General features: G+C 39.3%; 1 protein-coding gene across 1 annotated transcript in view; it reads left to right on the top strand.

The window, feature by feature from the left end:
* The window catches only part of LOC126335605 (uncharacterized), a 32,854-nt gene extending 31,189 nt beyond the window's left edge, over positions 1–1,665 (top strand). Inside the window, exon 3 of the mRNA XM_049999058.1 lies at positions 1,361–1,665. Coding sequence (XP_049855015.1) covers positions 1,361–1,491 — 131 coding nt within the window. The 3' untranslated portion in view covers positions 1,492–1,665. The remainder of the gene's footprint in view (positions 1–1,360) is intronic.
* The last annotated feature ends 11,206 nt before the right edge of the window (positions 1,666–12,871 follow it).

Raw genomic sequence — 12,871 nt, 5'->3', positions numbered from 1 at the left:
AAGCGCCTAGAACTGCTCGGCCACACCGGCTGGCTTTAAGATTTCTTGTAATTATTATTATTATTATTATTATTATTATTTACAACACAGTCTTGAAACTTGTTCAGGCTGTATTATTACATGAATGTAATCGAGTGCCAGAAGTAGAATTTTCTATTAGAAATACAAATCATACTTAATCTATCATAAAGGACATTTTCGTTCGAAATTTGGCTTTTGGTAAATGACTTGAAAACTAATGTAGGTAGCTTATTGGTATCACATATATAATGTTTTTGCAAGTAACTGATCTCACATACCAATTTTCATCTTTCTGAGTCTAATTTTTAGCGCGTTTTTTCGTAAAAAGACGTCAGTTTTGACCAAAATGTTGCTCTGATCAAGTATAGATTTGTATCTTTCAATTGCAACACAGATTTGCATATTATGGACAGTTTTTAGCATTGTACTCTTATTATTCAGCGCCACTCATTTTTTCTTAAGATCGTATATTTTGCTTAACATGTTCATTTGATCATTCTGACACCTTACAATGTTAACATTAATGTATTGAAGTATACACTCACGAAGTTTGGAAAAAGTCCTTTGTATGTTAAGCACAGGTGCGTTATTAAGACGTGGCGCTGGAAGCTGTGAACTGGCGTTAGCCCCGTCATACTCGCTCGCCTCTGTACCGCTCACAATGACACAGCGCTTGTTTCGCCCCACGCTGACAGAGGGTAGCATAGGGAAGAAAGCGGTAGAACTTGTAGGAAGGTTAAATACTGGTGCAAATTCATATACCTAGGAGAAGGATTGAATTCCAGTTTCGTTGGTAGTATCCATGGCGTATGTATAAGGGTTGATGAAAAAAAGTATGTCTGGCTTCCAGTTTCCATTGCTAATAGAAAAGTTATAAGTGTACATTCTGTTTAACGGTTTTTCATCCAGAGGGATTATGTAATGAAACTTTATATTGCTCTTATGTTTGTGACAGTATTGGTTCCATATGACTCACAGTAAACTTGTACATGCACGGACAGCACCTCCACTCCGCAGGGTAGTGTATCGTGTGGAGCAGGGCAAAATGGTCATATACTCAATCTTGCTAACGCTCTTTGTATTAGAGTTTGTGTTGCTTTCAGGTGGCAAATGGCAATAGTGCACAAACAGTGACAATGCATCGCCCTTTAGTGTTGCGACTTGTGTGACACAGGGTAGGAGAGAGTGCATAGTAAACATTTGTAATGATGTAGTGTTTTTGTTTGTTTTGGACCCAGATGGCAGGCAATGCACAGCAAACTTCGGCGACTTGCGTGACAGAATGCTTACGTAATGAGCCTTTCTAACGGTCCTGTGTTTGTGTTTTCTTTGATTCCAGGTGGCACGGAGCGGTGTTGCCTATGTAGCAACAATGACACCACTCCGGGGTGCTGTGGCAAGCATGGCCCAGGCAGGATCGTGTCCACTGTCAGCCTCTGCTTTGCAGATGGCTGCAATGGCTCCGCCTAGTAAAGAGAAACGGATGCTGATGATATCTGAAGTATGTCAGTGTGTCACTTCTGTTATCTGTTACCTGTTCCATCGACACACGTATGCTTGCTAAACTGAAATATATTTTGGCATGTCAAGTAACGTACTTAAAAACATTTACTATATGATAAATAAACAGCAGAATGAATTTTACCTCGATTTAATTTCACATATATTTACAGCCTTTAACTAGTCATCATCAGCATTCTCTGCAGATTCAGTACCAACTCTAGGACATGGTGAAAACCTGGAATGTAGAAGTACGAGACTGTCATGCAAACAAATTACATATTTATTCGCAATAAATAAATAAATGATTTCTGTAATATGAGAGAGATTATGACAAGTATTTATGCAGTGGAATATTGCTGCCGTAATTCCCTCAAATTTATCACAGCGACACTCCTCAGTTGACATCGACCTGAAGAATTACTGTCTTTATTCCTAACATGTACGGAGGTTAAGTATATTTGATTATTTCCGAAGTCCATAGTTGTTCACAAAATAATAAGTAATGCAGATTCGCTTCCTTGCCAAACATAGCATTGTTTGATGTTACAACAGTCATATAAAAGATAGGTATGACAGTGAAATTGGGTGATCCATATAATTTTACTTAAATGTTGCCAGTGTACGCTAGACCTGAGAAGACAGGTAAGGGCATTGTTTCATTTTTATAAGAGCCTTAGATTTTGCTAGGCCATCTCATATCTTGTAGGCTTTTTTCATATTCTACTAACAAACTCTCATAGATTTACTAACTGAATTTTCCGTCGGAGCTTGGCAGAACTTCATAGTAAAATTCTTCCTAATGTTCTGCAAAAGTATACTTATTTGGTCACGAACTGGCATTCGACTTCTTAGACCATCTCTCGGTGATAACTGAATGTCGCAAACACTGTAAAAATGATGTGTGACTTGCGCAGATATTAACCGTTCAGAAGATACAAAAATGATGTACAGTGCTTAAATAGGAACACATTAAAATTTTATTTCACGTAAAAATAATTACATATACTAAAAAAAACATCATATCTGAAACCAACAGCAATATGCTTGTTTATATGAGTTCTATGGCTCCTAGATTATTTGGCTTACCTAAATTACATAAAGATTGCATTCCAGTATGCCCTTTAGTTTAATGCTTTTCTGTACCTTGTTATTTACTTGCGAAAGAGTTACATTATAGCACTAAAAAGAAAACAAATTTTAAATCCAATTTTTGTACCAAGAAATCTATGGCTATTATTGACATAATTATCGACATGTAAGTCCCACAGAGTTCTAAACTAGTATCGTTTGATATCTACATCTACATCTACATCCATACTCCGCAAGCCACCTGCCAGTGTGTGGCGGAGGGTACCTTGAGTACTTCTATCGGTTCTCCCTTCTCTGTCTATTTTTGTTCGTGGAAAGAAGGATTGTCGTTATGCTTCTGTGTGGGCTCTAATCTCTCTGATTTTATCCTAATGGTCTCTTCGCGAGATATACGTAGGAGGGAGCAATATACTGCTTGACTCTTCGGTGAAGGTAAGTTCTCGAAACTTTAGCAAAAGCCCGTACCGAGCTACTAAGCGTCTCTGCTGCAGAGTCCTCCACTGGAGTTTATCTATCATCTCCGTAACGCTCTCGCGATTACTAAATGATCCTGTAACGAAGCGCGCTGCTCTCCGTTGGATCTTCTCTATCTCTTCTATCAACCCTATCTGGTACGGATCCCACACTGCTGAGCAGTATTCAAGCAGTGGGCGAACAACCGTACTGTAACCTACTTCCTTTGTTTTCGGATTGCATTTCCTTAGGATTCTTCCAGTGAATCTCAGTCTGGCATCTGCTTTACCGACGATCAACTTTATATGATCATTCCATTTTAAATCACTACTAAAGCGTACTCCCAGATGATTTATGGAATTAACTGCTTCCAGTTGTTGACCTGCTATTTTGTAGCTAAATGATAAGGGACCTATCTTTCTATGTATTCGTAGCACATTACACTTGTGTAGATTGAGATTCAATTGCCATTCCCTGCACCATGCGTCAATTCGCTGCAGATCCTCCTGCATTTCAGTACAATTTTCCATTGTTACAACCTCTTGATACACCACAGCATCATCTGCAAAAAGCCTTAGTGAACTTCCGATGTCATCCACAAGGTCATTTATGTATATTGTGAATAACAACGGTCCTATTACACTCCCCTGCGGCACACCTGAAATCACTCTTACTTCGGAAGACTTCTCTCCTTTGAGAATGACATGCTGCGTTCTGTTACCTAGGAACTACTCAATCCAATCACACAATTGGTCTGATAGTCCATATGCTCTTACTTTGTTCATTAAACGACTGTGGGAAACTGTATCGAACGCCTTGCGGAAGTCAAGAAACACGACATCTACCTGGGCCCTCTGAGTCTCGTGGACGAATAGCGCGAGCTGGGTTTCACACGACCGTCTTTTTCGAAACCCATGCTGATTCCTACAGAGTAGATTTCTAGTCTCCAGAAAAGTCATACTCGAACATAATACGTGTTCCAAAATTATACAACTGATCGACGTTAGAGATATACGTCTATAGTCCTGCACATCTGTTCGTCGTCCCTTCTTGAAAACGGGGATGTCCTGTGCCCTTTTCCAATTCCTTGAAACGCTACGCTCTTCTAGAGACCTACGGTACACCGCTGCAAGAAGGGGGGCAAGTTCCTTCGCGCACTCTGTGTAAAATCGAACTGGTATCCCACCAGGTCCAGCGGCCTTTCCTCTTTTGAGTGATTTTAATTGTTTCTCTGTCCCTATGTCGTCTATTTCGATGTCTAACATTTTGTCATCTGTGCGACAATCTAGAGAAGGAACTACAGTGCAGTCTTCCTCTGTGAAACAGTTTTGGAAAAAGACATTTAGTGTTTCGGCCTTTAGTCTGCTTATTTCAGAATGTTCCTACTGATAAATATGTAAACATAATAACAGATCTGACACACAGATCGAAAGTGAATCCTTTAGAATTACGAAACGTAATCATTGCTGCTCAAATATGTTTAAAGCAAATTTACTTCCAATTTGAGAACCAGTACTATAGTCAGACTATTGACCTAACAAGGGGCTCATCTATTAGTCCTATACGATCTGAAATTTTCATGGACAATTCGGAACACATTTTCTTACAGAAACAGCCACTGAATTGGAAAGTAAAGTAATGATTCGGATATGTGAACCAGTACCACTAGACAATTAAATACATTACCGCAACATTTAAACTCGTAACAAAAGAAAGAACGGAGCTGGGAGTATCTATTATAAATTAATTGGACCTGTGCCACAAGAAGTCACTTAATCTGCATTTACCGAAAAAAACATAGCTACATATACGGAAGTCCTTGCAAGCTCCGATGACATATACAGCCACAACCATGCAGCTTTCCATTCACTGGAGCATCAGCTAATATCTGTTCCATTATCCTAACATTCTGTTAAAGAATACTACAGACTACCAAAAATAACATCCTGCGATGGTAATAATTCTGTCCTGATTAGTACAAAAAAAGGAAATGCGTAAAAATATACCACATTTGTACTCCGACCAGTAACAATTCCTCAGCAGTTGTAAAAGCGCGTGCATAATCTCGTATTTTGGCAACGTTTCAGATAACTTTGCAAAAAAGTTAAAGTCTCGCTATGACAGATCTGAGTTTATAGTACCTTTGACATACAAAAGTAGTAAAGTCAAATTACAATCCTTGGCTCAAAGTAGTATTCATAAGATCACTTGCAATCAATGCAGGGTTAGTGTAAACTGTTCAGTCAGGCAGAGCACTGGCAATGATCAGGCTGAATTTTCTTTTTCCTCTCTTTTAGGTTACGTTTGTGTTGCGTTTTTAGTTAATGTCATTACTTCCATGGCACAAAAAATGTGGCTTTGTCCTATGTAAACACTGTACATCATTTTCGTTTCTTCAGTACAAATAATATCTTTGTAAGTCACACATGATTTTTATCTGTGTTTGCTTCATTCAGGTGTCACCTGAAGACGTTATGAGAAGCCGATATCCAGTTCGTGACCAGATAAATATAATTTATTAGAACATTACTAAGTATTTTCATATTTAATATTTCTAAAGTTAGTCGGTTGCTTGATTTAAGAAACCCTTGGCCTTACCTGTTTCTACACAAAGTAATTTGTGTTATGTATTACCTAAAATACTTTAAGGCTATATTGCACTACCTACACAACATACTCGAGCAAACACGTGTACAATGAAACGTATAAGATGTTTTGTGAGGAAATATTTCCATAGAGTCATATCACATATTATTCACAACACATTGTTACATATGTTGTTTTAGTATTTTGATAACATCACAAGAGCGTTTCAGAATGCTATAACTCAATTAGACTAACCATTCCTCATATTCTGACTAAGCGGTGGCTTTATGTCCCTATAATGGGAATACTTCGTCATCATTTAGAAACGAATGCAAAGAAACAAAATTAGCACTGCAATTGTATATTGAATAGAATAATTCCTTACAGTTCTTTAACTACCTACAATAGAGTGATTTGCGATGACTGATATTCGTAATCAACAACAATAGTTAGTTGCAGGTAGGTGTAGAGCAAGGTACGGCATTTTTTATATGTTCTTATTTAAGATAACACCATTTTCAAGATTTCATTCGTCTTGAATTAGCGTAACATGTATCTGGATCGTCTGTAGGTGCATCGTTAAAACATCGACAACAAACTGAGTGTTGCAACTACTTTTCTATTCTGCTTGTCGGTATTCCAATTATAGCGTTTGAAGAACGGCACAAACACTTCCCTCTTCTGTATTGTACAAAAACAGACAAAAACAGCCCAGTATGCGCCATGTCGCCGACTACACATGGCAGAAGGCTGAGTTGATAACATGACGAGTACTGGCCTGGTTTTGTGCAAGACTGAAGTGAAAAGTGTCACATCTATAAACGCGAAAATTGGAATACCATCAAGCAGAGTAGAAAGGCAGCTGCAGCATTAATCTATGTTTTAACGATGAACCTAATGAAGATCCAGTTATACATTACGGTAAATGAAGACTGGGTGAAAGCCTGGAAAGCGTATTAGCTTATATAAAAATACATAAAATGTGGATGGTTGCTGTACTTCTTAAATTAAAATAATCCAAAAACCACAGAACTCAACAACAAATAGAGTGAATACATTATTAATAGAAATAAATAGTATAGTAATCACTGTAACATGCCAAAATTACTAAACAGCATTAGCTAAGTACTGGAATATTTTATTCAGTTATAAGCATTCTTTCAGTTTAAGAAATATAAATAAAACAATCAAAGTACACCATTGAAGCCCATTTAAAGTGTCACATTCATGAACAAGAATTGAAATAAAGTGATGTAAATTATTTGTTCTATGAAAGAGGTTTTCGCTTTTGTGCTACTTCATTGAATACTAACCATTCCTGCCACTATTATATACGATACTCTTGTATTTGAACACAGCCAGAAAATTACAATACAATACTTCGAGTATGTGCAATATTCACATATGGCATTACATTTCGTTCATTATGTATGTGTGTAACTTTAGTATTTTTAAATCTATTCACTAGCGTGTGTAAGATGCACGCTTACACATGGAACTTCATGGGATACATTTTACACTACTCGCCATTAAAATTTCTACACCAAGAAGAAATGCAGATGATAAATGGGTATTCATTGAACAAATATATTATACTAGAACTGACATGTGGTTACATTTTCATGCAGTTTGGGTGCATAGATCCTGAGAAATCAGTACCCAGAACAACGACCTCTGGCCGTAATAACGGTCTTGATACGTCTGGGCATTGAGTCAAACAGAGCTTGGATGGCATGTACAGGTACAGCTGCCCATGACCAAACGTTTTCAGTTGGTGAGATATCTGGAGAATGTGCTGTCCAGGGCAGCAGTCGAACGTTTTCTGTATCTAGAAAGGCCCGTACAGGAGCTGCATTATCCTGCTGAAATGTAGGGTTTCGCAGGGATCGAATGAAAGGTAGAGCCGCGGGTAGTGATACATCTGAAATGTAACGTCCACTGTTCAAAGTGCCGTCAATGCGAACATGAGGTGATCGAAACGTGTAAACATACGCACCCCATACCCTCACGCTGGGTTATACGCCATGGCTATGACGAATACACGCTTCCAATATGCATTAAACGCGATGTCGCCAAACACGGATGCGACCACCATAATGCTGTAAACAGAACCTGGATTCATCCGAAAAAATGACGTTTTGCCATTCGTGCACCCAGGTTCGTCGTCGAGTACACCATCACAGGCGCTCCTATCTGTGATGCAAACGTCCCCATCTGTTGTCTCAGGGATCGAGACGTGGTTGCACGATCCATTACAGCCATGCAGATAAGATGCCTGCCATCTCGACAGTTAGTGATACGAGGCCGTTGGGATCCAGCACGGCGTTCCGTATTACCCTCCTGAAACCACCGATTCCATTATTCTGCTAACAATCATTGGATCTCGACCAACGCGAGCAGCAATGTCGCGATACGATAAACCGCAATCGCGATAGGCTACAATGACCTTTATCAACGTCGGAAACGTGATGGTACGCATTTCTCCTCCTTACACGAGGCATCGCAACAACGTTTCACCAGGTAACGCCGGTCAACTGCTGTTTGTGTATGAGAAATCGGTTGGAAACTTTCCTCACGTCAGCACGTTGTGGGTGTCGCCACCGGCGCCAGCCTTGCGTGAAAGCTCTGAAAAGCTAATCATTTGCATATCGTAGTACCTTCTTCCTGTCGGTTAAATTTCGCGTCTGTAGCACGCCTTCTTCGTGGTGTAATGGCCAGTAGTGTAAAAATACTCGTACTGAATACTCGCAAGATATAGTCATTGTGGACTTGCAACAAAATTAAAATATTAAAGTATTTGTGTTAAAATTCTGCCCAGTCTACTGACGCCAGATCTTAGTAAACAGACAAAAAAATTTTGTAAATCCATATGCCATGAACATACATATTAAAAGGTCTCTGCTTCTAAAGGCATGTATTTTCATATTCTTCGGCATTTAGTGACTTCTTAAGTGCAATAAGGGGATCACATCCTACCACATTCTGTAACACTGCCTCCTCCACTATTCGCTGTTGACACGACACATGGTTCCAGGTAGCTTCTTCCAGGTATTCTCCAAAGCAGACCCTTCCGTTGGTTGCCGCAGGGTACAGCAAGACTCATCACTCGTTTCCAGCCATCAGCTTTCCAATGGCGACGATGTTTACACCACCTCAAGAGTCGCTTGTACTGACCACATAAATGTGTAGCTTGTGAGGAGCTGCTCGGCCATTTACCCCTAGATTTTTGACGCCCTACACACAGTTATTGTGCTAGATGGAGTGCTAGTAGCACTTCGTAACCCAAAAGTGATTACTTCCGCTGACTTCGTCCAATGTTTTACAGCCACCTTTCGTAATGCCCAACGGTCCATGCCCATCAGTACCTGAGGTCTGCTGGTATTGATGTACTATGTTTGTTCTTCCTCGTGTCCATTTCACTATGAGGTCAGCTTGAACGGCTTTAGAATCTTTTAAATATCCCTGGTGAGATCGTTACTAATGTGACTTCCAATGACGGGTCCACGTTCGAAGCTACTGACTCTCCTGACCGAGCTGTTCTGCTGTTTCTACGTCTCTGCTGACAACACGATATTTCCCACCTCCTTTTATACCGGCGTGTCCGCTTCTCCTGGTATCCAGGGTTCAGTCTTGCGTTAGATAAAGGTGTCTGGATGTTTTTGATGAGACATTGTGAAATGTAGGCGGGAAGGACAAATAGCCAGGCAGATTGACTGGAAATTCCCAAATGAAGTCTTTCGCTGGATATTACCATATCAGAATGCACCGAGGCGACATCATCATGAAACACGAGTAGGCTACATTAGGCAACATCAAGGAACGAATGGATGCATTTATTGGAAGATTGCAATGAAGGGAGCAGTCCATAGCAGTCCTTTACCCAACAATGGATGTCAAATGGCTGTTGCTGGTGATGATATTCTTCTCTAATAAACACCAGTCTACCGAAATGGTGATTATTACGTAAACCATAATGTACAGTGGTCATTAAATGATAACACAGCCAAGCAAAAAAATTTATTTCCTTTGTGTAGTATCTTGTTATACTAACTACTTATCGAACTTAATGTTTTTCCCCTTCACATATGTAACGTTCTGGTCTCGCTGAAAACGAGAAAATTGGCAAAACACGCCTAAATCGAATGAAAAATAAATTAATATCTCAGTATCAGACAGGTTTTAATGAAATGTAACCACGTAAAGATCACTTTATTGCATCCGAATGAAGTCTCTGCCCTCTCTTCTCCTCAAAAGGTCTAATATTTATCCAACAGTTTCTCACTATGTGGATAGCTTCTCTACTGTTGTGCCTCTATCACTTTAATGATCTCGTGAAACCACTCACGTTTTTAGAATGAGATTTTCACTCTGCAGCGGAGAGTTCGAGTTTTGGTCCGTCACACAGTTTTAATCTGCCAGGAAGTTTCACTCACGTTATTCCTGGCTGACATCATACAGATTTTCGCGGAAGTAATCACAGTAAATGTTCAAAACGTCAATTTGAGGATCATCAGACCAGAATACCGCTTTGAACTTTTTCAACAGAATAAAAGATGAATTACTTTCACTGTCCCGGAACTGGCCAACAACCTCCATGAACGATGCCCAAACATCCCTGTCATTCACAGTCACTTTTGAGTTGAAGTAGGAATGTGTAATGTGATGGTCTGGTTCAGATCGGCTACTAGAAAGTCACAATGTTCTGATGACTCAGGTATGGTGAAATGTGGGTCTGTATATAAGACTCGCGATCTCTAACGCGATTTACCTTTGTCCAACAGTAATTACTCCCTTTCAGTCGTATGAGTCGCGGTTTGTCTTCATGCTCTGTTCCTATTTGAGCCAGGATAATCAGGTAAAAGGTTTTTTGTTTAGTCCGGACCATTGGTCATTTGTATATCCCTTCGAACATCTGTCTACGTTGGAGTACAGGAAGCAATGAATCATGACGAACCGCAGATGGTGCGCAGGCAAACATGCGGACCGATTACTTCCTTTTGCAAAGGATTTTAATTGGGCTGAAACTAATGCACAGCTAATGCCACCATTTGTGTGGTGCACTCTTCGGATTTTACGTGCAAAAATAGTAACCCTCTTTCGGATTTTACGTGCAGTCACCCTTAAATAACTCCCGACTGGAGCGTGACTGATGGTTCACATTTGGTCCACCCGTGTACTGGTCTCATCAAACTTCTCTGATCTCAGAGAAGTTTGAAAGAAATCTTCCTGCATTTGGATTTTACGTGCAAAAAACGGGTTTTACTGGGAGGTGTTTGAAACGTACCACTTCTATACTTCAGACTTATACGAACTTTGCACGAAGGTGGACAAATGGATAAAGTGAAAACGAAATTTTTTTATATGATAATCTTTACCCATTGTCGATATAACCATGGTTTAAAGACGAGCTACACCTGACATCTGAATTCAGGTTTACGTGAATTGAATGTCGGTAACTATTTGAAGTGAATAAAATAAATTAAAAAACGCAGTCCTACAATAGATTTGAGAACTTGCTTTATAATAAAGCTATCTTCATTTGGGATTTACATTTTTCCTTTTTTTTGTGCTTGCCCCTTCTTTATTTCAGACTTGTGCGAATTAGTTCAACTTTAGTGAGAAGGTAGACAAATATATATTATTAATGGTCGTCCTGTTGTTTTGTGAAAGCCTGATCCTTTGCCACGATGTAGCTGTCTAAATTTGCAAAAAAATGGTTCAAATGGCTCTGAGCACTATGCGACTTAACTCCTTAGGTCATCAGTCGCCTGTAACTTAGAACTAATTAACCCTAACTAACCTAAGGACATCACACACATCCATGCCCGAGGCAGGATTCGAACCTGCGACCGTAGCGATCCTAAATTTGCACATAAAACGCACTTACAATCCCGTTTTAGGCGAATCGCACGCGCTGAGACGGTTTAAATTTTTATTATTGCGTTGTTTAAATAAGCAATGACAAGAATTTTAAAATGAGACACAATAACAAGATGTGTGCTTTTTGGTAATTATTATTTTTTGAGAGAATCATTGAGGTTGCGACACAGCAACCTTTTAAGTAAGTTAGTCGATGTAATATGGTCGTATCTCATGTTTATGTTCGTAATATAAACTATTTAAATTTTTTATTATCACACGGTATTTAATATTTCGTTAGCTGTCGTATTTACGTTTTCTGTTATACTGTGCACTGTATTATGTGTTTATAGCTGTTTTTCATATGTTTGCACATGCAGTCTCATGTATACAAGAATGAAATGTACAGGTATGTAACTATAAAACAAAAATTAAAAGAACAATAAAAAATTAAATAAAAGGAAAGTGAAAAATATTAAACCAAACAAAAATATAATAAAAAGAATAAAAAATACAAGGATGTGACCTTTACGTGGTGCTCGGAGGCTTGTGCGCTCTGAGAACACAGTGGACGACACTGGAGAAGTTCTTTGATACCAGGCAGGTAACAGCCGAGGAGCCAGAATAATGGTGCCCATGCCAAGGAATAAGGTTCGGAAGACAGTTGAAGAAATTACACTCGATCAGTCGTCGCCCGATTCAACAGAACTCTACGCTGGTTGCGAAGCACTGCCGGTCTATGTCAAAACTATAATGGATTAGAAGTTGGGAACCAGAATGAAAAATGCTCCTACCACAGCACAAACAAAGATGAATATGTCCTGGACAGAGTTTGGGACGTAAAAGAAGGGAACTAGCTTTCCGAGTTATTTGGCAGCTTCAAAGACACTTGAATCAACATCTTGACGTATTCACGTCTTTGTTTGTGAGCTAAGTCGACTTCTCCAGCGTAGTGATCTCTCAGAGGTGCAAGGTGTTGACACACTTGTACTTGCAAATTTATAGGCAAAAGTCACCGATCCTGTTCCCAAAATCAAGATGATTTGCCAGACACAGTGAACAACATATAATTTCAAATGATTAAAGACCATACAAGTAGCAGCTAAAAAAGATTTCTGCGGGAATAGGATGACGGATTCGTACCTGAAGATAAGATATAACAAGTTTTTGATTTCTAGTTGCAGGAGGAGGTTGATAATGTCCCTGAGGGGAGTATTTCTTCCCCAAACCAACCAATTGTTACATACATGGTGGGGGCAAAAATTTATGTGCTTCTAGAGGGTGGGATACATTTACAATAGAAAGTATGCCAGAGTGAGGATGCATGCACCCTAAACTTTAATGACAGTTTGTGTTATTT

Source organism: Schistocerca gregaria, chromosome 2, assembly GCF_023897955.1.
Source record: "Schistocerca gregaria isolate iqSchGreg1 chromosome 2, iqSchGreg1.2, whole genome shotgun sequence".
Taxonomy (NCBI): domain Eukaryota; kingdom Metazoa; phylum Arthropoda; class Insecta; order Orthoptera; family Acrididae; genus Schistocerca; species Schistocerca gregaria.
Note: the sequence above shows the minus strand (reverse complement) of the source record. Positions and strands in the feature narration are given on the sequence as shown.